The sequence below is a fragment of the Equus przewalskii genome, chromosome 1, assembly GCF_037783145.1.
Source record: "Equus przewalskii isolate Varuska chromosome 1, EquPr2, whole genome shotgun sequence".
In the NCBI taxonomy this organism is placed as follows: domain Eukaryota; kingdom Metazoa; phylum Chordata; class Mammalia; order Perissodactyla; family Equidae; genus Equus; species Equus przewalskii.
In genome coordinates this window covers 127,380,935-127,406,165 of record NC_091831.1, presented here as the reverse complement: position 1 = coordinate 127,406,165, position 25,231 = coordinate 127,380,935, and the positions used below count along the sequence as shown (strand labels likewise).

General features: G+C 49.1%; 1 protein-coding gene across 3 annotated transcripts; it reads right to left on the bottom strand.

Annotated features, from left to right (window-relative positions):
- Window positions 1-1,835: 1,835 nt before the first annotated feature.
- Window positions 1,836-24,168, bottom strand: PARP16 (poly(ADP-ribose) polymerase family member 16). 3 transcript variants are annotated; one of them, XM_070577098.1, is made up of 7 exons: window positions 24,107-24,168; window positions 23,332-23,623; window positions 11,671-11,808; window positions 9,236-9,442; window positions 5,978-6,149; window positions 4,614-4,755; window positions 1,836-3,281 (listed from the first exon to the last, which is right to left on the bottom strand). In XM_070577098.1, exons 2-7 carry the CDS (start codon window positions 23,503-23,505, stop codon window positions 3,146-3,148), a joined length of 969 nt encoding a protein of 322 aa, XP_070433199.1. In that variant the 5' UTR covers window positions 23,506-23,623; window positions 24,107-24,168; the 3' UTR covers window positions 1,836-3,145. The 3 variants fall into 3 exon arrangements, with proteins under 3 accessions (XP_070433199.1, XP_070433207.1, XP_070433217.1); XM_070577106.1 differs by having other exon boundaries at window positions 11,728-11,808; window positions 24,107-24,166; XM_070577116.1 differs by lacking the exon at window positions 11,671-11,808 and having other exon boundaries at window positions 24,107-24,166.
- Window positions 24,169-25,231: the final 1,063 nt, after the last annotated feature.

Below are 25,231 nucleotides of genomic sequence, written 5' to 3'. Positions count from 1 at the left end.
TTCCTGCCTCTCCATTCCCAGGTACCCAGAGATCTCACACTAACCCCCATCACCCTAGTGCAGGGCTGACTCATCCATTAGGCACAGGGCTTAAAGTCCACATTACAAAAATGTCTTAATTTCCTTTATAATCAGAAGAAAAATAAGTGAGCTTTTAAGTGGAAGAAAATATTTCAGTATAATATATTCATCTTTATACCCACGCAGTCATAAAATATAATTTTAAACATTTTTTTATTGAGGAAGGGGCCCAGAAGGGCAAAGGTGCCAGGGCCTACGAAAGCCATGATGTGGCCCTGCCCTAGTCTTCCCTCCTGCCCGTGCTAACCCTCTAGACTCCAAAGATTTCCTTTCCCTCTATCAAAATGTACCTGAACGATAGCCCCCCACTGGCCTGGGAGCTCCTGGAGGACAGGACCATTCTCCATCCATCCTCATGTCCCCACCATAAGCTCAGTGCCTGCCCCACAGTCACATGAGCTATCGTGTTCCCTCTTTTGGCAGAGGGCCCAGGAAGAAACCTCAGGAAAAAAGGGCTAGGTTTTAAATAAATGTTGCCTGAGAAGACCTGGAAACTGTGCAGATTTCCCATCTGTGCGGTAGGACTTAGTCCACACGCCCTGTGCTGAGCTCTACTGACACTCCTCCCACCAAGTTCACCAATGATCTCCAACGTGTAAATCCAAGAGGGACTGCCCAGGCAGAGTCCTGACTGCACAGCGCATCCGACACTGCTCATCAAGACGTCCTTTCTGGCTTCCATGACACTTTTTCCTCCAATCTCCCTGGACAGTGCTGCTCTGTCTTCTTTGCATGCTCATCTTCTCTGCTGGGCCATTAAAAACAAAGAATAATGATACTAATAATAATAGCAGGTGAAACATATCGGCTACTTGCTCTGTGCTGGGCACTGTTGTGTCATTTCTTTTAATTCTCAAAATAATCCTAAATCTACTTTCCAACCACTAGTGAGAGTGATTTTTCTGAAAACTCAATCTGATATCACTTCCTTGAGTCAAACCTGCTAAAGGCTTTCCCTGGCCCACAGTTTTTAAGGTCTTTTGGGATCTGACCCCTGCCCACCTCTCCAGCCCTCTCCTTCCCTACCCCATCCCCTACAATGTTTCTCACCATAACCTCTTCCTTTGTGACCCTCCTGCCTTGAGTTTCTCCAGGGAGAACTCTAGGTCTTTGCATGTGCTGTTCCCACTGCCTGAAACACTCTTCCTCCACTTTTTGGCCCAACACCAATGGCTCTTTCAGGGTTCAGCTGAACATCACCTTTTCCAGGAGCCCAGGAGGGCTGTATAGCATGGTGGTTAGGAAACCAATCTGCCAGGTTCAAATCCCAACTGTGCCACTTCCTAGCCATATAACCTTGGGCAAACTATTCAACTCACTAGGACTTCAATTTCTTACGTCATGAGGATTAAAGAAACCAGTACATGCAAGGTGCCTACATGTGTTACTTCCATATTTCCTGACCTTAGACCTTGTTAAGACTCCTTGCCAAGTATTTTCCAAAACTCCTTTATAATATCACATGATGCCAACCTCACTCCTGAGGATGTCTGTCCATCTGCCCACCTTGCCAGACCGTCAGCTCCGTGAGGGCAGCGGCATTTTGACTTTGGTCCTGCTCCTATTTCTAGTGCCCGGCACACAGGAGGTGCTCATATTTGGTATATCAATGACCAGAAATCCAACACCTACTGGATATCCTCGTGATACATGCTCTCCAGCAAACAGCCACCTCGAACAAGGAAGGAGAGGACAAGATTTTTAGCAACGGCAGACACACACTGAGGTCGAACGCAGTCACGAAAGCGACTTGGTAATTAGGAAAATACATTTATTATTTCTGAAATGTTCCAACATTCAATGCAAAAACCATGATCGTGGCTTTTTTACAACTTCACAAATTATAGAAAAATGACTTTCCCCCTTCTTTACAGAAATCTCCCTTCCCAGATCAGACAGGGCTCCGTTATGGCTGAAAGGGGGCAGGAAGGAGGGGCAGAGAACACAGCCAGTAGAACAGCCGCTCTCTGGGCAGCCAGAGGCTCTTCCTGCACAGTTAAAGCCCAGGCTGAGTCCTAAAGACCCGACCCCTCTGTGGGAGGCTCGGTCCACGCACATCCGTGGCACACTGAGGCAGGCTTCTGTCTCCAAGGCCGGCTGGCAGCCCACAGACGGCCTACGGCGTGGCGCTTGTGGCTGGCAGGCCACGGTCAAGGCAGCTTCATGAGAACAGGAACAGGAGGCAGACCTGCAGCTTAAACCCCTTTCTCTAAATCATGGCCAGGAGAGAGGCTGTGGACACTGCCCAAGTGGTGCTCTAGGTTTAGAAATTTCCCCTTTTACTCAGCTCACAAAGATGCATTTGTCAAATAGCTATTTTTTTTAAAAAATCAGAAAATAAACATTTGGTTCCATTTCAGCTGTAATCAGCAGTTGGTAATTTTTAGAAAAAGCCAACTTGAGTCGCTCATTGTTAAGTTCATATTTTTCCTCAGGTCTCTGACTCCCTCCTTTCTCATCCGTGGTTGGGCGGGGGGGTGCTACGGCTGTAGCAGGAGGCTGTTTGTTGACTTAAGAAAACCGTGAAAATGTTTTGCACTCACATACAAAGGCTGATGGAATTCAAAAACGATCCCACCGATTTTTATGAGAAACATGACTGCTCCTCTTGGGTGTCTCAAGTCAAAACAAGGCAATCGTCAGTGATTTATAGTCCCCACTACACATTTTCCGCCTTCCAGAAAGCATTAGAGAAAGGGCCAACATCTGCCAGGAGCGATTGTAAACACAGCACTGACGGCCTGGACACTTTGTTTTTAAATGCAGCAGGACTTTTTCCTTTGGCCCTGGCAGAAAAGCCAACTCCTTAGGACCGTTTAGGGAGGAGCAGACAGGAGGGCGCCCCCAAAACCTAAAAGTGAGAGACCAGGGGTCTCTGTTGACCGGAGTGTGGCCAGGAGCATCATCAAAGGCAATCGATACATTATGGCATGTGAAAATTGTCCTGTGGTCCCCAACTGGCCCCCAGGTTCAACCTGGCTGGATGTGGGGCACAGGAGGTACAGAACAAGTTATCATAAGGCACATGGTCGAGGTGGCCCCCACACCGGGCCCAGAAAGACCCCTATCTCTTCACACGATTCCAAAAGTGTTGGAAAGCTGAGGAGTTGATGACACTCACTAGGAGCAGCAGCAGCAGATACAGGGATATCATGACCGTAAACCAATGGCTGGAAACCCAGGAGAGCTGGCTTGAAGCTCTGCTTAAGGGGGAAAAAAGAATGACATTAGCAAAAAAGAGAAAAACATTTTTTTAAAGTATATGCAACAACTTCTGGCTCAAAGAAGATGAAATGATGAATTTCATCCTCTGAGCGAGCCATGAAATGAAGCTTCGTGCATGCTCCTTTGCTTAAAAAATCTGGGGCTGTTTGCTCTGGCACCGACATGCCTTTCACCAGAACATTTTCTAAATGTAAAAAGACAGCTATGCAATGAGCTCATCCTGATCCTCTCTTTTACAGCTCCTCATGCACCTTTTATAACCCATCTTTTCTTAAGTAGGATTTTGGTATCTAGAAGAATGACCTTGCTTAAGGTGTCTATCCAGATGGCAGCAGGTGGCGGGTTATTTAGCAGAAGTCGTTTCAGTTTTAGACATGCACACATAGCAATCTGAGCGGGGGAAATCCTCTTAGTCCGCTGAGAGATGATCTAAACCGTCCAAGTGTGCACGAAAGAGACACTCCAGGGAGAAGTGGGAAGGAACGGAATTTTCAAGTAGAAAAAGCCAGATGATTTTAAACCAAAGGATAATGTTCCCCAGACTCAGGAACCCTACTTCCCAAATTTTGGGGCGAAGGGGTAGATTTTACCAGTTTATGAAATCCTAAGTGTGGAACCCACTGGTATGTACAAGCAGAAGTGGGGAGTATTAAAGTGGCCCCCTTTCCTGTCTTATGTGCTGCTCACCCCCAGGAGAAGCTCTACCATGAGCCCCAACAATGATAAGATCTCAAAGTGACCCCCAGCCCTGGAGAACCCTGCAGACAACCCCCACATCCACTCCGCTGAGATGGGAGGAGGCATCCACCCTGGCTCTTAGGAGCCCAAAGGCCTTGTCGGCTGTTGGTTTTAACACCCTCATTTTAGAGATAAAGATGAAGCATCTCTGCTCCCGAGAGGGGCAGGCAGTGGTTCAGCAAACGCTGTGGGAAGTGACAGAGCTGGGTGGCACACAATTCCAGCCTCTGAGCTTAACCTAATCAGTGGCTTTCAGACTGCAGTCTGGAGCCTTGGTGGCTAAGGGGCCTCACGGTCTAAAGCAGCCAATCTGGCTTCAGTCAGTCCCTCGTGTTATTTGTGTTTACGAATCTCTATCTTCTTTGCTAGAGTACACAGTCCTCTTAGGGCCAGGACTACATCTTATTGGACCTCTATTCCTCCCCTCACAGTGTCTAGCATAGTGCTTTATATACCTGATACACAGCCGAGGTCTAAGGCTGGAGGAAAGGGGGTGCTATACTAAGAACCCAGTACTGTGCAGCCTTGAGTGGTTCTCCTGGGCCTCACATGGGGACCGTCCTTCTCACCTCTTGGGCTGCTTCTGCGAGTACACCAGCAGGTACTTCACACGCAGGAGCTGGTTATTGGTGACCACAAAGTACTTTGGAGGGATGTCTCCCCCTTCACTGTGCTTGATTCTCGCTCTCCTGCGGTCTAGCTCCTTGGAATCTGAATGAGGAGAGTAGAGGGTGGGGGAAATACAATAATAAAAGCAGCAAATTATGAATAGAAACAGGTCAAGCCTCCTGGTCTTTAGGGTGGAGAAGCCCCACCAGGCTGAGGAATGGCCTGTTTGTGTATGTGAGGCAGCACTAAAAAAACAGGAGAAGCCAACAGACAGACAAACAGGAGGTGGAAAAAATGAATAGGAAAATAAGAGGGATACAAGGGGAAAAAACCGAGTGGGGAAAGCAGAGGTAAGCAGCAGATTGATGGCCATAACAAAACAAGAATCTGGGACCGGGAACTGGGAACAGGACTGGATGGGAAACAAGTCTCTTAGCAGGCATTCTAGATGAACCATTCTGGATTCGAGCTTTGTAGAACACTTATCTTCTACCCTTTGTACCAAGACTCGTTTAAAAAACAAAAACTTTTAATAACACGAAAAAGCTTTACAAAAAAAAAGCTGCGTGCCAGCAGGTGTTGCAAGGTTTTGTTTTGATGTCTAATGTCACGGTTTGCAAACTTCCTAACAATTATAAATGCAAATATTCACGCTGTCTGGTTTGAGAGGGTGGCGTCAGGCCTGGGCCGGTTCCTCGGGATTCCAGTTGTTTTATATTAGAGGCCAAGAACAGACAGTGTTCTTAATTCTCCTTGTCCCTGTGGAACCAACAGGCCAGTTCTGGAGACGAGAATGACAGTTCTGTGACTCTTCTGTCTCCAAAGGCAAAACCGCAGGGGGCAGAGAGCAAAGAATCTAAGGAACCTCAGAGGAGTGGACTGAGGCGGCCAGCTAGTCATTGACTCCCGGGAGAGCCTGGGGTTTACTCCCCACGGGGGCCTGAGTTGCCCCTCACAGCCTCTGGGGGCCCCGGAACACACCAGAGTAGCCTGGAGGGACAGGATCTGGATACACATCTTTAGCTTCAGTTTAGTAAATATTTATTGAATGTCAAGTACGTACCAGGCTCGCTGCTGACATTAGGCACCCAAGAGTGAATGAGACCCAGTTCCCGGCACTCCCTACCCAGCACCTTGTAGTAAGTGAGATCTTTTCCATCGTGTGTTCAACCCCTAAGGAGACTGCTCACCCCTTGAAGGCAGTCCCTGTCATACGTTGGTTTGGACCCAGCCCAGCTTTTGGTATGCAATGGGCACCCCACTGAACAGCTGGGCCAACGGCAAGAGTATGCACAGCCCAGGTCTGGGCCAAGTGCTCACTCACCCTTCTTCTTTGTTTGGCATTTGACATCTGGATGGTCAATGACCTCACACACGGCCACACAGCTGAGGATGGGGCCAAGGAGGCTGCGCTGCCACCCATGGCCGTGGGGGCTATAAATGAGGGCCAGGCTCAAGTCACTGGTGAGGTAGGTCCCTTCCCCGAACAAGGATGTCTGGAATGGCAGAGGTCAAGTGAAAACAGACAGGGCCTGTGAATGCAGGGTTGGCACAGCAAGACAACACAGATCTTTCTTCAACAGAGTTGTATAAAGAAAATTTTCCAGTCTCTTTTTTTCCCCAGCAAAAGGTACAAGGCCACATAATATTATCACATCATCCTAGGGTTATTACTAACCACATTCCTATCTGATGGCAGTTTAATTGATTGTGGATGTGGCTAACTAGCCTGGCAAACTTGTAGTTCCTGCGGTCAAGGGTGAGTCAGAAAACCATAGGTATAAGAGTCCCAACAGACCTGAGTTTGAATCCTGCCTATTCCTCCAACAAGCTGGCAAGTTATCTAAACTCTCTGGGTCTTAGTTTCTACATGTGAAAAATGGTGATACGAGTATCTCCTTCAGAAGGTCGTGGATGAAGATTCGATGAGAGAATGTGCAGAAAGCATCTAGCAGGACACCTGGCACATGAGAGGGGTGGACACTCCATCACAGGCTCTTATGTCATAGCATATGTGGTAATTCCTGTTATATGAATGTGTTAAACATGGTTACACTGATGGGCTTGCAGAAGCAAAGTCACACCTTTATATACAGGGAGGGAGGTCACACCTGAGAGGGGAAGTAATCTGAGTCATTTCTTTTTTTTTTAAAGATTGGCACCTGAGCTAACAACTGTTGCCAATCTTTTTTTTTTTCTGCTTTTTCTCCCCAAATCCCCCCAGTACATAGTTGTATATTTTAGTTGTGGGTCTTCTAGTTGTGGCATGTGGGACGCCACCTCAGCATGGCCTAATGAGCAGCGCCACATCTGTGTCCAGGATCTGAACCAGTGAAATCCTGAGCTGCCGAAGTGGAGAACCCGAACTTAACCACTCGGCCATGAGGCCCACCCCTGAGTCATAGGAAAGAAATGAATCTCCCAGACCAGAAACTATAACCCAAACAGGAAGGCCTCTATGAGGGGCAAGGTAAGTTTTACTCTGTGTTGGTGTTGACCAAGAAAATGTCCAAAACTCTGGGAGGCAGTTCCCTGGTGGCAGGTGCTAACTTGGTGCCCTCCGTTAGGAAGTATGCCAGATGACAGAGAAGAATCTCAGGTGCAAATACCTGCAGGCTGAGGCTTTGGCAGGCATAGCAAACACATCCTTTGCCCATGGTAAACATCAATAATCAACCATGATGGCCAACACAAAAATATCAATCATGGCATTCATTCACACTGACTCAGAATCCTTCTTAACATTCCAGGTAGCTGCTACCAATGAATGGAATTTGACATTCAAGTTGAAATTCAATTGCTATTCTTGGGCCACAGTATCAGTATCTAAGAGATGAGCGGACTTAGCTCACTGAATATCCTATGCTTGGAAATTGAGAAATAAGCTACTTAGTTGCACCAGGCTTCCACAATTCTAGTTGGTTAAGTGAAGCTTAGGGGAAATGAAACAAGCCTTTGCTTGGTCTTTGGGAAGCCCCTTGCCAGGTTAGGCAGTGTCCTCATCTCTCAAAAGCTGACAGAGACGTTTTCCAAGGACGCTGGGTGTCCTCTGACGCCCACATCCATTTTCCACTTATGCCTGCCACGTATATACCCTTCCCTAGGCTCGAGAGCCTTGTGCAAGGATGCCATGAACAGAGGTGCACAAGAGTGGGAAACTTGGGGTATCTCTACCACAAAAACAGTCTCACAGCTTCAAGTGGCAGGTGGGCTCCCTCAAACAAGCCCCTCACTGAAAACTCAGACAGAGGAGGCCAGAAGAGCATCCCCTTTACCAAAGGACTCTTGTGAGATGCTTCTAAGCAGCAAACCGCTGGGGCAGTGAAGTAAGGGTTTGGTGTACAAGACTGCAGTCCGCAGGCAACTTCTCCAGGCTGGCTCCGGTGTGAAGCGGAGGCCCCTGGATTCCAGTAGCCTGGCCATAATAGTAAGTTGAGAGCCAGTGTAAACAAGCCGGTCATCCTCAGCAAAAACCAACTGCACTAATCAGACGCAGCAGCGTTGGGAAAGTCTTCCTAGCCTTCGGGCTGCATCAGCCACAGCTGAGCCCGTGGCTCATGGAGCCAGCCCCTCAGACAAGGCAGATGCTGCCAGGCCTGGGGAAAGGCTGCAGCCCCCTAACTCCACCAGATTCCCTCTCCATCAGCCTATAAAAGCAGCTACTGTGGCCTTGGTGCCTAAAACAGGAAGAGCCCTTTGCATCCATGAACTGGTTCAATCATCTCAGCACACCAGCAGGTGGGTAATGGCGTCTTATTTACGGATGAGAACACTGAGGCTCAGAGAGGCTACGTAAATTTGCCCAGGGCCACAGAGCTGCCAAGGTGGTCTTTTTGGCTCCTGTCTATACTCTTTCTCTTACACCTCACTGAGAGACAAAATAAGTGCCAGCTGTTGACTCTAAAAAATGGTAGGAATGAAGCTCAAGGATGGAAGGAAAGGACCCCTCCTCAGCACAAGTCTCAATTTCTCTAAGGGCCAACTCTGTTGGAGTGTCCCCTAGGGAACTGTTTCTCAAATGTCAACGTGCACATGAATCACCCGGGGAGCTTGTTAAAGTGTGTTTTCTGAGGAGGTGGTCTGGGATGGGCCTGAGGCTCCACATTTCCAACACGCTCCCAGGTGATGCAGATGCCACTGGCCCAAGGACCACGCTGAGTAATGAGGGTTGCCACACCTGGGATCACCTGGTGAGCTTTTAAAGCATGCTGCTGCCTGGGCCACTTCCAGAGACTCTTGTTTAATTGGTCTGGGATGCAGCTGGGCATTCGGATTTTTAAAGCTCCCCAAGTGATTCCGAATGTGCAGCCAAGGTTGGGAACCATCTTTAAATCCATGCTTCTCAAAGTGTAATCAGCATAGGAATCTCCTGGAGGTTTTGCTAAAATGCAGGTTCTGATGCAGAAGGTCTAGGGTGGGCCCAGGATCCTGCATTTTCACAGGCTCCCAGGGGCTGCTGCTGCTGGGGCTGGTCAGCAGACCGCACTTTGAGTGGTAAGGCCTTAGTGAAATGACCCCCCAACCCCCACCAGCAAACTCCCCAGGGTTCTGACCCCCCCATGTCAGCAGGCTTAGGCCCCACCTTGTTCAGGTGGCAATGCAGGCCATTGTGGATGATGGAATGGAAGTTTTCTAGGCGGCTCCCGTGGAAGGCGTAGATTAGGTCTCGTTCTCCTTTGGTCTCGTAAAATTTGGCGTTCGCTGGGTCGGAGTACTCGATTTCAAACAGGAAGTCCGGCACGGGGACAGGCATGTGAGAGGTACCAGTCAGCTTTTGGATCTTTTCAAACTTGAAAACATGTAGGGAGTCGCAATTTTATTTGGGAAGCTGGTAAAATATGCTACGAAAATGGCCTCCTAAAGCATTGAGTTTAACTCCTAGGGGATCTGCTCATGAGGAAAACTGGTTTCATGAGAATAAAGTCATCAATTTGTAAACAGGCTCAGAGCTTCTAGCTCAAGACTGCTTCCCTCTAATAACCTTTTCCCTACAGTAGGCTAACTGAGAAGCATGAATTGCTCCTTCTAACTAAAGATCACTTCTAATTTTCATACCACTTTCACATCTATTTCCTGTATTCCATCTTTACAATAATCTCGGGGGTAGAAAGGTGTGATCAATTGCAAAAATGGCCACAGACTTTTCCTCCCATGCCCCTTGAATCTGGGCTTGGCCGTGTGACTTACCTTCATCAATGGGACTTTAGTAAATATATGGCAAACAGACACTTGAAAAGGGCTTGCCCTTCCTTGTCTGCTGCTGGGAACACTTCCCTCTTCACTGCCATGTGAGCAAGCCCTGCTAGTCTTCAATAGGATGAAAACCTCATGGAGGAAGGCCCCAACTACAGCAGCCATCCCAGCTGAAGCCCCAAACATGTGAGGCCACCCTAGATCATCCAGCCCCAGGCAAGCCAGCCCCAGCCAGAAGAACCACCCAAGCAACCCATGGAATTGTGAAAAGCAATCAATGGTGTTTTAAGCCACTACGTTTGGGGGATAGTTTGTTATGCACCAAAAGCTGATTGATACAGAAAGGTGAGCTCCTTACTAAAGGGCAACAATCCTCTTCAGGACAGAGACCACATCATTTCAGCGATTTCCAAACAGTAAGTCACAGATTAAAGCCAGTCTATCGTGAAGTTTTCTCTGGGTTATGATTAAAGGAGAAGAATAAGGGCAATAGAACAGATACGTTAATACTGACGTAAGGTTGCCACAAGCCTTTCTTTGGAAGAACTCTCCTTTATTCTGAGATCAGGACTATCCTCCTTTTTTGTGTGAAAACATCCTCTTATAAAATGATGATACATGGTGGGCTAATGTCCTTACTTGGGCACAATAAAAAGCTGATAATCCTGGGTGCCAAGACTCCATGTTTTAATGGAATTTAACTGGTTAATAATCAAAAGTCAAGGAGCCAAAAAAATAAAATAAAATAAAATAAAAGTCAAGGAGCCATTGCCTTATCTACTTTATCTAGTAGGCACTTGATGCCCATATGAGGTATGAATGAATGAATGAATCTCAATTTAACAGATGACAAAAGTGAAACCCAGAGATCACCCAGGAGTGAGCGGCCCAGCCTCGACCTGAGTACGGGTCTCCTAACTCCCACTCCACAGCTCTTTGTTATTTTACCATCCAACACAGACGGCTGTCCCTACACCCCAGAATCCCAGATACCAAATTCTACACCACCTAAGGAGGACTTCTGTCTTTAGCAGGAGACCGTAAAATTGAATGCTCTTGAATTAAAATTGATTAATTAAGTGGAGAACAGTACAGATGCCACTCAGAGGAGAGAGCACCAGACCAGCGATCTGCCAGTCCTACCCTCTGGTCCTTGTCATGCCAGCCTGTCCCTGGAAGATCCCAGCCAGGCAAGGGAAACCAAATTATGGAGTGTCTGGTCTGTGCCAGAAACCGTATTGGGGGTGACATTCTATCACAGCTCCCTTCTCAGGTAACTATTAATATTCTCAATTTACAAATGGGGAAAAGGCGATTCAGTAATGGATGGAAGTAGGAATCGAACCCAGAGCCTAAGGTTTTCCACTATTTCGGGTTCTACCTCTGTTTCCTGATGACTGGACTAGGCCAGAGTTTCTTAAGGTATGGTCAAGGGTCCACTCTTATGGGAATTACCTGGGGTGCTTGTGACACCCAAGATTTACTGAGCCCTGAGGCATTGTTCTAAGTGCAAACATTCATTCAATTCTCACACCCAGTTCCCTGATGGAAGCATAATTATCATCCCCACTTTACAGATGAGGAAACCGAGGTACTGAAATGTACCCAGTCACCTGCTCAAGGTCACGCAGCTAGGAAGAGGGAGAAGGCAGCTTTGCACTGCCAGTGTGCAAATTCCCGGGCCGCACTCCAGACACAGAATCAGAATCTCTGGGGTCTGGGAGTCTGCACTTTCAGCAAGCTGCCCTGGTTATTCTGGTGCACAAGGAGGTCCCAGAGCCCTTCAGCCCTAGGAATCTGTGATCCTGCAGACCAAAGGCTCACCTCCGACTTCCCTGCACTGTGGATTGTCAGGACCTTTGAGGATAAAATCCAGCTCACCAGGTCCCAGGCCCGTTTCTCTCTGTCTCCAGAGGACTGGAGAAGTTCTTTCAGGTTGGGTAACTTGCTGGCATCTGCAAGCTGAAGTGAGGAAAAACCTCCATTAGCAAGGATCCTGGACAAAATGATAACCAGGGGCCCTCTAGTGGTAAGGCAGGCGACTTGCATGTCTTTCATGACATTTCCTGAGAAACGCACAGGTCAACAATCCCCTTTCCAAATACTCCTCAATGCCAAAAGCTCCCAACACTGAAAGGCTGTTTTGTAGCTCATCTGGCACAAAACCCGACCTGAGCTGATGTGAGGTTCATTTAACCTTTATTTCTCCCACTTTGTGTTACTATCGGTGCACTTCGTTGTAGGAATATGAATGTCTGACTCAGGGCTCACTCGATGAAGGTGTCAGAAAACACACAGAACATGCACGTGTGGGTAAAGGGTTAACAAAGCTTTGTCCCTTCAGCACGAGAAAACGACCTTCATTAACCTGTTAACTGCTCCCCTAGAGACGGGATAAGGCAGCAAGGCAACTACATACATAACAGGCCACACTTATGGGACAAACGACCCAGAATGGAAAACTGCATGTGGACTAGAAGAAGCTATGAGTGGGGAGCCAGCTGCTAATTTGGGGTTTCCTGAGTGTGGTGACTTTTTGTGAGGACTCTGGCAGCCATGCCTATGGCATTTTTACAAGAGACACCTGCCTTGCAAGAGAGAACATGGGGCTTCATTAGGCCAGAGAAACGCCTGCACCCGCCTGACGGGAATCTCATCTCCTCACAGCTGAGCTGTCACTTTTGGGGGGCAAAGACTAGCTCCGGGACCTCTGCTGGACTGTGCAAGGACTTCCCCAGAAATGAAACACCAGACCCCGCCCTGCTGTGCATGTGATCTGTCCGAGAGCGTTCCCAACTGGTTCCCGGTGTGGCCTGAGACAGGCGTCTGAGTCGGTCACTTGGTCGTGTCCTTGGAGCATATTATTACTTTCATAAAGTCAGGCAGAATCTGAATTCTGAAACATACTTGGTGCCAGGATTTCTGATAAGAGACTGGGGACCTGGGCTAACAGATAGCTACTAGGTATCTGTAGTTTGTGCTCAGAAGTTATCACTGACTAGAAACCAAATCTCTCCAGGATGGCACTTAAGACACTGCAGACTGGCGTCGTCTGTGAATATGCCTTGGGTTGTACCACCTCCAAGCTTTGCTCACAGTCCCCTGGAATGCCCCTTCCTCCACCTCTACGAAACCAGGCACCCTTCTCTCTTAACCTCTAAAAGACTCAGCCCCTGTACTCTCTCCTCAGATGGCCAGGACGCCTGGAGGCCAAAGACTGCCTTGTGTGTTTTTAATTCTCCTCATTCCTGGATGTAGTGGACAGAGCAGACAGATATTAATTTGAATCCTGCTCCTGAGGCAAGGCACTGGACCTGGTCCACTATCTCCACATTGGGTTGTTGGGAAGATTAAAGGTAGTAGAATCTCAGAGCCTGGTAGAGCCTGGTCTATACATGTCCATTATCTTTTTTTTTTTTTTTTTTGAGGAAGATTAGCTGTGAGCTAAAATCAGCCACCAATACTCCCCTTTTTGCTGAGGAAGACTGGCCCTGAGCTAACATCCGTGCCCATCTTCCTCTACTTTATATGTGGGATGCCTGCCAAGGCATGGCTTGACAAGTGGTGTGTAGGTCCGCACCAGGGATCCGAACCGGAACGTGAAAACTTAACTGCTGCGCCACCAGGCCAGCCCCTATACATGTCCATTTCTTCTCTTGCTTATAGTTCTCCCTGGACAACACAGACACACACCCCCTTTGCTAGGGATGCACTTGGTACTTTATGAATACTAGTGGGTTTTTTTCCATTTCTCTAGAAAGTTGACTGTTGCTGACCTTGGGGGTTTCATTTCTCAACTCTGTAGTTGAAAATCAGAAAAATTTCAGGACCACTTTATTCCTGTCTCTATTTCCAAAGATTCAATCAGTAGCCTCAGACTTCTAATAAAACTATCTCTAGGGGCTGGCCCGTGGCCGAGTGGTTAAGTTCGCGCGCTCCGCTGCAGGCGGCCCAGTGTTTCATTGGTTCAAATCCTGGGCGCGGACATGGCACTGCTCATCAAACCACGCTGAGGCAGCATCCCACATGCCACAACTAGAAGAACCCACAACGAAGAATATACAACTATGTACTGGGGGGCTTTGGGGAGAAAAAGGAAAAATAAAATCTTTAAAAAAAACCAAAACTATCTCTACATGCCTCATGGAGCATCAGTGAGGATCCAATTTAAAAAAAACACGGACGTGTGGATGTGCAAATGCTCCATAAGTGTTGGTGCTACACGGCGGGGAGGCAGAAAGGTAAATAATTATGATTTAAACCTATTCATTGTCACAACAAAGATGGATACAAACTACTAAGGGGAAATTCGGGACTCCTGTTGGTTAGGGGCTGGGGGACGGGGTTGGTCAGGACCTGGCAGAGGAGGTGCTGTGTGACCTGGGTTTGACATGCAAAGGCACAGAAGCATGAAAGTGCGGCGTGTAGTCAAAGAAGTGGGTGGTGACGTGGTTGATCTCCTCCTAGGCAGCCTGGGCCCAGACCTGGGCTCACATCCCCCAGTCACGGTGTGACCCGGGTGGGTTGTATGACCTCCTGTGTCTCAGTTTGCTCAAATACATAACTGGGGTCATATGAGCAGCCACTTCACGGGATCCCTGCGCAGGTTAATTAAGTCACACAGTCCAGAGCTTACAGCACCAGCAAGGCACTAAGTCCTGTACTGCAGTGTTAGTGCAACGCCGCAATTGTTGTCGTCATTAACTGCAGGTCGTTCTGTGACACCAGAGTCTAGAGTGTAGGGGAGCGGTTGCCAGGAGCAGGAGTGCAAAGGCGACTTGAGATCAGCCTGTGAAGGGCCTTGTACCTGCCTTGGGGACGCTGGGCTTTCTTCTGTGGGCAGCATAAGGGAGCCACTGTGGGCACCTGAAGATGCGTTCCAAACGGTTTACCCTCAGGGGGCCGCCCGCATGGCCTGAAGTGTAGTCCAAACTACACGCCCAGCATTCTGCGGCTCATCTTGGCCTCCCCTTTCCTTCTTTTCTACTCCTGGTCCACACCTGTCATCCCAGAACCGGAGCTGCATCTTCTCTCCCATGATTACTGTTCCCATGACTCCTGTTCTCAAATCTACCTGTGAGCAGCCACGCTTGCCAGCAGTCCAGACCTGGGCACAGGGAGCCCCACAAGAGGCCAGTCAGCTAAGCCAGTTCCCTTTCAGGGGCTCAGTCTGGGGAAGTGGGAGAGACCCCTCCCAGATCCGAGCCGGACCCCAGCTCTCGCCTGGGCTGCCTTGGGGCCAGCCCTCTTCCAGGGCTCGGGCCCTCCCACTGCTGCCTGACCTCGCAGAGCCCCTGGGTGTCCTGCCGGGCTGCCCTCTTTGTCCCTACTTTTTAACCCCTCAACTGACCTCCTGTATGTCCCATTTCACTTTTCAAGCTACTCTGAAAAATAAATCTGCTCCAAGTTAATAGGATTCTTCCTCTTGTGACGAAAATCTGTCTGCATTTTAGGAGGGCCTTTTGGGGACCAGACATACAAGTTGGGTTGCCAGATAAAATGCAGTCTGCCCAGTTAAATTTTAATTTCGCATAAACAAACAAAATAAATGTTTTTAGTATAAGTATAACCCAAGCAAGATTTGGGGCATACTTTAAAAATTATTTGTTGCTTATTGGAAATTCAAATTTAACTAAGTGGCCTATATTTTTATTTGCTAAATCTAGCTACCCTCCCTTAACAAGGCCCTTCAGAATCTGGTTTGGCTCCTCCCACAGCACCTCCTGCCACAAACTTCCCATTGGTTCCCCCCATGCTGTTCCTCAACTGCACCATTCTCTCCTCCTCTGTGCTTCTGCAGCTGCCAGGCATGACATTCCACTCAGTCTTCAAGGCCAGCCTAAAGTCACCTCCCCTGTCCCTGACACACCACCACCTCTGTGCTCCTCTGTGCTCTAGGCAGAATCCCATGTTGATACTTCACTCTCTGGGGCCACCTCAGATGCAGTTGGGACAAACACTTCCTGAGGGCCAACCACATCTTATGAATCCTGGAGCCCCAGCAGCCAGCCTAGAACCTGGCCTGAAGTTCAGAACGAGGCAGTAACTACCATTTATTGAGGCCTGATCACGTGCCACACACTAGGCTCAATGCTGTGCACGCGTCATCTCGTTTTATCCTCACAACAGCACATTTTAAAGGGGAGGAAACTGAGGCTTGGGGAGGTTAAGCACCTTGCCTAGGGTCGCACAGCTATTCAGTGGCAGGGACATGCAGCCAGGTGGGCGGACTCCAGAGTCCATTCTCTGTGATTCTTTCCTATCAAATCAATGAAGAAATTTATAATGGGATAAATATTTTAACCCAAGAAGCAATTCTAGCAGAACTTTAAGAGGCTGCTGGGGAAGCTTCAGGTATGTTTCTGGAGTCTCCTATCCCAGAATAATATATACAACCAATATATACAACCAAGAGAGCTACTGGCTGTGCCTAAGCCCTGTCAAAGGAGGGGAGAGAGATGCACGTAACACTTAGTATGGACTAGGGTCAGGAGACAGAAAACCTCCATCTAGACAAGTTATGAACCACGGTTCATGACAGCGGAAGGCACTTACCAGCAACTGAAGAAGCGTTCAGGAGGAAGGCAGGCATTTCTGGGGTTGGCGGTGGGGGGAAGCAGAGGGAAAGGTTTACAGAACAGGTAGGATGGAGTGGGACCTGGAGTGATGAGGAGGACTTTAAGAGGCAGAGAAAGCACTCTCAGTGGGAAAGAGCATGGCGGAGGAGCAGAGAAGTGAACAGTGCCTGTTCTAAAAGGTGGTCCCAGGCTCAAATGCCCCCAGGGCCAGAGAGGGGAGAAAAATGAGTAAGCGGGGAGTCAAGGAAAGAGTGGTAAGGACTGTGTTGAACTGGAGACCCCAGGCCTAGCAAAGGGCCCAGCCACCAATCCCCCAGTTGCAGATCCAGCTCGTTTCTACCCAAGGGTGACCTCCATCCAGGCTGCAGAGCCTCAGATGTTTTTCTTGTTTTAAAAAGAAATCAGTAAGCCGGGGGTATTTTGGTTTTGTTTTGTTTTTTAATTTCCCAATTTCTAAAAGGCCTGTCAGACCACACTTTTGCAGCCTCCGCTCTGGGGAGCAAGAAAAGATTCAGCCAGAGAAGCGGGTGGGCAGCCTGGGTGAGGCCCGAATGATGGGCAGTGCTGGGCAGCCAAGGGGCTTGAGAAAGAAAGTCTCTGGGAAAGAGGTGGTTTGAGTGACTGAGAGACCAAGGGGGAGGGAACCAGCAGGGGGCAAGCAGAGGACAGAGAGGACCAATGACCCCGGAAGGGGACAACTCAACCTCCTTGCTTTGAGTCAGGAGGTGACAGGACAGCCCAGTGGATAGATTCCAACCACCCAGATCATAATCTCCTGAGGCGGCCGAGGAATTTATGTTTACAGCAGTTGCCACTTGTTGATTCTTATCACCAGGAAAAGATGGGGATATTCAGGCTTAGATATGAAGCACTGTTGTCCTAGAAGGGCTGGCAGCAGGCAAGAGAGAACATCTGAAAGAAGTCCTTGTCTAGGAAGACTCCAGAGGTCACAATTACTAGATGTGGGTGGAGGTGCTAGAAGGAAATGAACCAAAGGTACAGCCAAGATAACCAGCCTCGGGGACCAGACAGAGTGACACCTGAAACAGTGGGGTGGGTGGGATGGGTGGAACCAATGGGCTGCTGAGATGAAGGCAAGAAAGGTGACACCACAGTTACATACAGGTACACATTGCTGTGCACAAGTCTAAAGGATGGAAATCCAGATTTACTAAAACAGATTGGGGGTGAGAGTCTACTTTACAAGCGTTCTCATCACAAAAAGAGTCATCATGGGGACCTTAGAAAGGAGTGGCCTCCACCCTGGCTACACGCTGGCATCACCTGGTGGTCTGCCACCAGCACATCTACTGATGAGCTGATGATGACAGAGACAGTAATAGAACCTATGTTGCTGAGCCGTTAGGAAGATTAAATGAGTTACATGTACAGCCGGCTCAGAAGAGTGCCAGGAAGTGCGATTAGAAGTGTAAGTGTTAGGGACCGCATTATTATTATTAATCAAATCTCCCCCTCTACTGCTCCCCAATCTGAGGAGAGGCCTGCATTTCTGGGATGGTTGGGAAGGGAGGAGGTGGCTTGTACTAGAAGGATGATCCCACCCCTGGTCCTCCACATCACCGTCCCACAGGCTGAGATTTTTCTAGCCACATACCCACCAAGAGCCACATTACCTTATATGTATGTCTGTGTCCATATCTTTTTATATCTGTATGCTTCCCCCGCCCCCCTCATTTTTTAGATACCGTCTTTGAGAGCAGGGAAATAAAAAGGCAATCTGAGGGGCTGGCCCCATGGCTGAGTGGTTGAGTTCACGTGCTCAGCTTCAGCGGCCCAGGGTTTTGCCGGCTTGGATCCTGGGCACCGAGGACATGGCACCGCTCGTCAGGCCATGTTGAGGCAGCATCCCACACACCACAACCAGAACGACCTACAGCTGGAATATACAACAATGTACTGGGGGGATTTGGGGAGAAAAAGCAAAAAAAAAGAAGACTGGCAACAGTTGTTAGCTCAGGTGCCAATCTTTAAAAAAAGGTAACCTGAGAGACTATGAATTTTACCTCAAGATATCAAGTATATACCTACATGGACACTTATTGACTAGACTGAATTTAATTGTTATCATTTCCTCACCACCCAGCAGCTGGATGCTCAGGAAAATGATGAATTAATAGGAAAATTTTAAAACTACATATTCTCTGCAAATGAACAAAAATCCCAACGCCCAGGCTCCAACTCAAACCAATTAAATCAAAATCTCTAGAGGGGGCCCAGACATCAGTAGTTCTTAAAGCTCCCCAGGTGATTCCAAGGCAAGCCAAGGTTGAGAGCCTTGTAAATTCGAAGGATCTCTGGGGCTGGCCCTGTGGTGCAGCGGTTAAGTGCACACGTTCCACTTCAGCCGCCCCGGGTTCACCGGTTTAGATCCCGGGTGCAGACATGGCACCACTTGGCAAGCCATGCTGTGGTAGGCGTCCCACATATAAAGTGGAGGAAGGTGGGCATGGATGTTAGCTGAGGGCCAGTCTTCCTCAGCAAAAAGAGGAGGATTGGCAGTAGTTAGCTCAGGGCTAATCTTCCTCAAAAAAGAGAGAAAGAAAAAGAATGATCTCTGTTCTCCCCCAGGAAATGTCAATACCCAATTTCTAATCTGGAAATAAGCATACAAAGCCTTCCTTAGATTTGTTAGACTTCGAGCCAGCAATTTCACCTTTTGGAATTTATCTCAAGAAAATAACTAGAGATATAAACCACAATTAACATAGAAGGATGTTTATCGTAGCATTATTTATAAGAGCAAATTTGTTAAAATGTGAAAGAACCCAGAGGAAGGACTCCTAACTGCTTGGGGAGGGGGCACAGAATAAGATGAAGTTCCAGCCGGGTCTCAAAGGATGAGAAGCGTTTGCCTGGACAAAGAGGGGGATGGCATGGAGAGGGCAGGCACACCCTGGGGTCAGGACAGAGAGATGCTCATTCACGTTTTTAACCCAGACACTGAGAAGTCAGCTTGTCTAGACAGTACAAGCCAGAGACCAGAACCAGAGAGTCAATTAGAGCAGTCTGGCCCCCAAAATAGTGAATTGGGAACAGGGTTGGCTAGATGCAGTGCTTCTCAGACTTCACTATGCACACAAGTGCCTGGGGACCTTGTTAAAATGCAAATCTTGGGCCTGCCCAGTGGCATCATAGTTAAGTTCTCACACTCTGTTTCAGTGGCCCTGGGTTTGCAGGTTTGGATCCCAGGTGGGGACCTACGCACCGCTCATCAAGCCATGCTGTGGCGGCTTCCCACATACAAAATAGAGGGAGACTGGCATGAATGTTAGCTCAGGGACAATCTTTCTCAAGCAAAAAGAGGAAGATTGGCAATAGATGTTAGCTCAGGGCCAATCTTCCTCACCAAAAAAAACAAACAAACAAAAGCAAATCTTGATTGGGTAGGTCTGGGATGGGGCCTGACATTCTGCATTTCTAACAAGCTCCTAGGTGATGCTGATATTGCTGGTCCTCAAGCACACTGGGTGGCAAGGGGTTGAATTAACACAAAGAAGCCATTCCCGCCCACCTCCCACCCCAGAAAGGGTCTACAGACTAATGGAGAATCAGAGCATGATGTTTTCTAGGAGAAAAACAAAACAAAAATTTTACAGCTGTGATGTCAATGATAAGATTCTGTGTCAAGACTCAGGGATGTCAACTGTGCACAGGATAGCTCAACCTGAAGTTTGGGGGCCAATGGTCAGGGCTATCAGACATCCCAAGAATGCTACAGATTCTCTGATCTGATAGGAACTTAGCCAATCCTTGTCCCAAGGAACAGAGTCAGAAACTCTCATCTCAGCCTGGGCAATCAGCACATACCCAACTGATTCCTCAAACATCCAATAAGCACCTTCCTGGCACCGGGAATACAAAGAACTTCCAGTGTAAAATCGAAGAGCTGACTCAGAATAGAAATGTCCTCAAAACAAGGCACCTGGGAGATGATTTGGGACTTTGGGGGCTGTGAAAGAATAAGGCCAGAACCGTACCTAAAACCCAGAGCTTGGTTCAGCAGGGGGCATTCTCAGGAAACAACTGTTAAAGTGATTCAGGCCAGAGCTCTAATTTTTGGAAACTACAACACCTGTGTTACAGGTGTGTCATGACATCTCATAGTACGGAGGAAATTAATTAAAAATGGCTGAAAATGACACAATGTTTCACAATTACTTCCAAGTGCTGTTAGCCAAACAAACGAAACGAAAAACTTTTTAACAGCTCCATACCTTCCTTCTTCAGGTAACCACAAAATGATCAAGAAGGGCAAGTCCAGACCGGATTCCCTTTTAAAAGTTAACGTCTGAGTCAGATACAGGTCCAGATGCCAAGTTCTCCGCATCTTTTCTGTAACTCATGTGACACATAGCAAAACGAAACCTAACGTGTGTTTATCTAAGAATGTGTGCATGCCTCCCGAGGCCCTGCCTGGTGAGCGCCTTCTCGTTAAAGCCATGCCTCCAGACCGCCAGAATCTGTGCAGCCTGAGCTGGCTTCCCTCACAATGGCGCCCAAGAAGGAATATGGCAACAGAACAGCGTAGTAAGAATCTGCCTGTGCTTCTCCAGTGGCCCTTAAGAGAAAGTGTGCACTGCCTAGCACTGGCACAATGAGCCCTAGGTGAAGGACAGTCTGTCCCCAAAGAGGAGGTGGCTATTTGGGGCTACCTGAATTGCTGATGCTCTCCCAAGTGATTACAGGTATGGAAGAAAGGGTGTGCCCCAAAGTGAGAGCCCTGATATCTATAGGGAGACATGTGGCACATGGTGAGTTCTATCAGGGGACACTTTTACTTTTATGGTATCATTTGAAATTCTCATAACAAGAATATATTCAAACATTACTTGCATAATTAAAAATAAATTTTAAAAAAGCATGATAAAAACAATTCCAAACTCCCTTTACCTTTATCCCATAGTCATCAAACAAACCCGATTCTGTTTGCCAAAAAGACCTTCCAGTAGAAAGCAAACTCATTGAGCATTCTAGTCCACTTGAATGTTTCTTGGCAAAAAATAATAAAGTGCATCGTGGGGCACCACCTCTGGTGAGTTTAGTCCCTCCTCCTCTGACTGTTCCTCCTGGACAGATCCCTCTCTCACCATGCCACCACAGGGCTCTTTCAGAAATGCATCCTAGACCTCACCAACACCCTCCCCTGCCCAAGCATAAAACCCACACATCTTGGCAGGACATGTCCAACCCTGTGAGCTTCAGTTGGCTTCACCTCTTCCTGCTCCCCATGACAGCCACCTACAGTACAGACTTGTCCTTCTTGGCGAGCTCCTGGCTTTCTGCCCATCCTGCTACTCCTCCTGGAATACCACTTTCCTCCTCTCTGCTCTTCAAAATCCTCCACATCCCTAGGGAGTTGGCATGACATCAGTCACTGCCCCTGGTTAGTGCTCCCTGACCTCAGCCCACTGCCAACAGCTGGGGTCCCTGCTCTGGGCTTCCATGTTGTATGTCTAGGGCTTACCCCACAGTATAGCTGAGCACACTGTTAACCTCTCCTTGGGTCTGTAATTCTGTACCCTCAGCACCTAGACCACAGCAGGAGCTCCATAAATATCTTTGACAAAACTGAAGGAAGTTTCATCCCCAAGGCTCTGATATCAAGAACTTACAAAACTGAATATCTGAATTTGCATAACAAGCCATGGGTTTGCCTCTTTCTCCAATCTCCCACTCCCTGTACCCTGAAACATCTGTGTACCACAGTCAAGGCCTGAGGTGCCCTCAACACATCCCTAACCTGGGCTGCAATGGACAGGGTGGGCTCAGGAGGCTGGGCCTTGGTACCTTTACCTCCTGGGAAAGATAGCAACACGGGAACCCAACAGTGACCACCTCATCGGAGATCATTCTAAACATCTCTTGATTCTAAATATCTCCTTTAATCTGTTAACATGGTTTATAACATTAATTGATTTTCTAATGTTGAACTAATTTTGCATTCCTGAGATAAACCCACCTGTTAATGAGGAATTATTCTTTTTATACATTGCTAGATTCAGGATCCTAATATTTTATAAAGGATTTCTACATTTATACTCATGAGTGACATTGGTCTATAATTTTCTTTTCTTGTATCATCCTTATCAGATTTAGTATCAAAGTTATACCAGCCTCTTTTTCAATACTCTGGAAGAATTTATTTGAAACTGAAATTACGTATTCCCTCAGTGATTGGTAGAACTCACCAATGAAACCAGCTAGGCCCAGAGTTTTCTTTGAGGGAAAATCTTTGGCTACTAATTCAATGTCTTTAATGATTACAGGCTGTTTCACTTTTTTGTTTCTTACAAAATCAATTTTGGTAAGCTATATTTTCCTAGGCAATTCCAAATATTTGGATTACATAAAAAGATAACTGATATCTGACCGGAATGCTGACCCTGAGGTGAACGAACCCTGCAAGAAATTAAGTGCCTTGGGAATCATCAGAGAAATAACAGCTCACATGTGTACTGTATGTTACAATTTATAAAAGTACTACCCATATGTTACCTTATCTGAAGATGGAGCTGTGGGTGGCTTTGGTGACTTGTGTTGTCTAATTATTTGCCAAGGGATGGATAACTTCCTATTTAGCAGAATCAGCTGATTTCGATCAACATCTTATGGCTGGTCAAGCTGGGAAATTATGTGGTGGCCTATGCAACTACTGAAGTCCTCACTTCAGTCCTATGAGTCACCTGTCATTAACAAGAGGAAGCAGCCACCAAGTGCCTTGGGAGTGTCAACATTAGGGCGTCGGGAGTGTTCTCAGCTCATGGAAACCGTCCCCAAGGCCAGGCTGGGAATGGAAAGCGTGGGGGCTGGCAAGTTTACTAACACGGGTTCCCCAGGCCACGTGTCCTGGGACGGAGTGGGCAGCTCCAGGGAAAAGCGCACTCACCAGGGCCTCAAAGTCCTTGCAGTCGTGGCGGGCATAGAACGCGGGGAAGGGCCGCAGCACCGAGTCGCGCTTGTAGCTCTGCAGGGCCGAGGCGAAGAGGCTGCACCGGAGGTCGGCGGCCAGCACGTCGCGGCCCGCCGCCTCTCGGACGGCCGCCCTGCCCGCGGGCTGCATCCCGGGTCTCCGCGCGTTGCCGGGGAACACGCGCCGGTCAGGGTGAGGGCGGTGGGCGCGGGGCTGGCCCCTGGGACAATGGGCCAAAGGGGACCGGATTCCCAGGCCTGGGGTGGAGCTAGGCAGAGGGATGAGATGACAGGGATGAGAAGGTGTTGACTAGTGTCTTCTGCGGGCGTCCGGGCCGGGGCCCTCGCTGCTCGGGGAGACCGGTCGATGGGGGCGAAGGAACTGGACAGGACCACGGGTCAGCGCGGGGGGCTGGGCCTGGCGATAATGGGGCCGGGGGATCCCAGGCCTGGAAGGGGGCTGTGACATGGGATGAGATGACAAGGGCGGGAACGTGCTGACACGTATCCTCTGCACTGGCCCGGGGCGGGGGACGCCCCCGGGAGGAACCGCGGGCAGACCTCCCTCCCCGCGCCCGGCGAGGCTGCGGCGCCGCCCGTGCCTTCCTGTCCCGCCCTCGGCCGCGGCCGCCGAAGCCCCGGCGCTCGCCCGACTGCCCTCGGCGCTGCCTGCGTGCCGCCCGCAGCCACGTCGGCTCACGGTGCCCGGCCCGCCGGCCACCTCCTGCGCCCCGCCGCGCGCCCCGGCCTACCTCCCTCCCGGCCGCCGCGCTGCCGACGCCGCTCCGCGCTCCGCCCAGCCCGGCCGAGGGCCCGCCCCTCCCCGCTCCCGCCCCCTCCCCGCTGCGGCTTGTGCAGGCCCAGCCGGGTCCGCAGGGTCCCCCTCCCCCCCGCCCCATGCGAGGTGTGCGCCCAGGCGCGGTCACCCACGCCACTGCGTGGCACCCCCCCACCGTAAAAACTGACCCAGGCGCCCTTTTGACCCGCCCTTGAACTTGCCTTTGTCCCAGCTCCGCGGAGCAGTAGTTCTTGCTGCTACCTACTGCCTTCCTCTTGAACGGTTTCCCTCCAAAACTGGCTGTTCAGGAGCCATTTAACACCCAGGGAAACTGAGGTTTAGAGTGCTGTAATGCTTGCCCAAGGTCCCACAGCCAAACGGGGTGACTCTGGGATTCATACCCAGATCTGAAAGCCAAAAGACATTTCCTCTGCCTTTCAGCCTCTGGAATTTTTTGCATTGCTAAAGTCTCCGGCCTCTCAGACGAGATGTCCCAAGATCCTCCTTTGGGGCCTTCTCTGAGAGGGAGCCAGGAGAGACAAGTAATGGGGGAAGGCAGAGAGGAGCTTTAACGTAACTGTGCAGGAGGGAAGGAACTAGACTCCCATCGTCTCTCCCTACTCTGAGCCCCATTAGAGAAAACCCCGCAGTTTGGCCTCATGGTCACATGGAAATCTAAGCACAGGTCATTGCTAAATTCCGAGACCAGGAAGCCGCCTGACTCCGGGGCCGCACCCCCACACCTCAGGATCGTCTAAGGGAGGAACTTCCCCTCCTTCCATATCCAGGCTGAGCTCAGCCCTGGGCTCAGAGGAAAGGTGGTCCATGCCAGTGGATGATATGTATGACTTTGGGAGGAAGAGCAAGACTGGACCCCCAGACAGCACAGAGCTTCCCAGGCCAGGCAGTAAGTGCATGCTGCTCCCAGAAGTCCACATCAAACCTCTGGTTGCTGTGAGGCCTGGACTGATCCAGAAGCACCAAAAGGCCACAAGGCTCTTGGACAAGGCTCCTAGTTCCCCTAAAGTTTTGGGGGCCTCATGGGACCCAGGAACTGGAACATGGCTACTGAAGCTCAGGCCCAGAAAGGCAGAGCTCA

Bases quoted from the DNA above. Each gene is read 5' to 3' on its own strand.
- PARP16 (XM_070577098.1), bottom strand. From the start codon at position 23,505: ATGCAGCCCGCGGGCAGGGCGGCCGTCCGAGAGGCGGCGGGCCGCGAC. The intron at 9,443-11,670 runs GTGAGCCTTTGG...CATGTTTTCAAG, and splicing joins ACAGTGCAGGGAAGTCGGAG to TTTGAAAAGATCCAAAAGCT. The intron at 6,150-9,235 runs GTGGGGCCTAAG...CTGCCATTCCAG, and splicing joins TGCATTGCCACCTGAACAAG to ACATCCTTGTTCGGGGAAGG.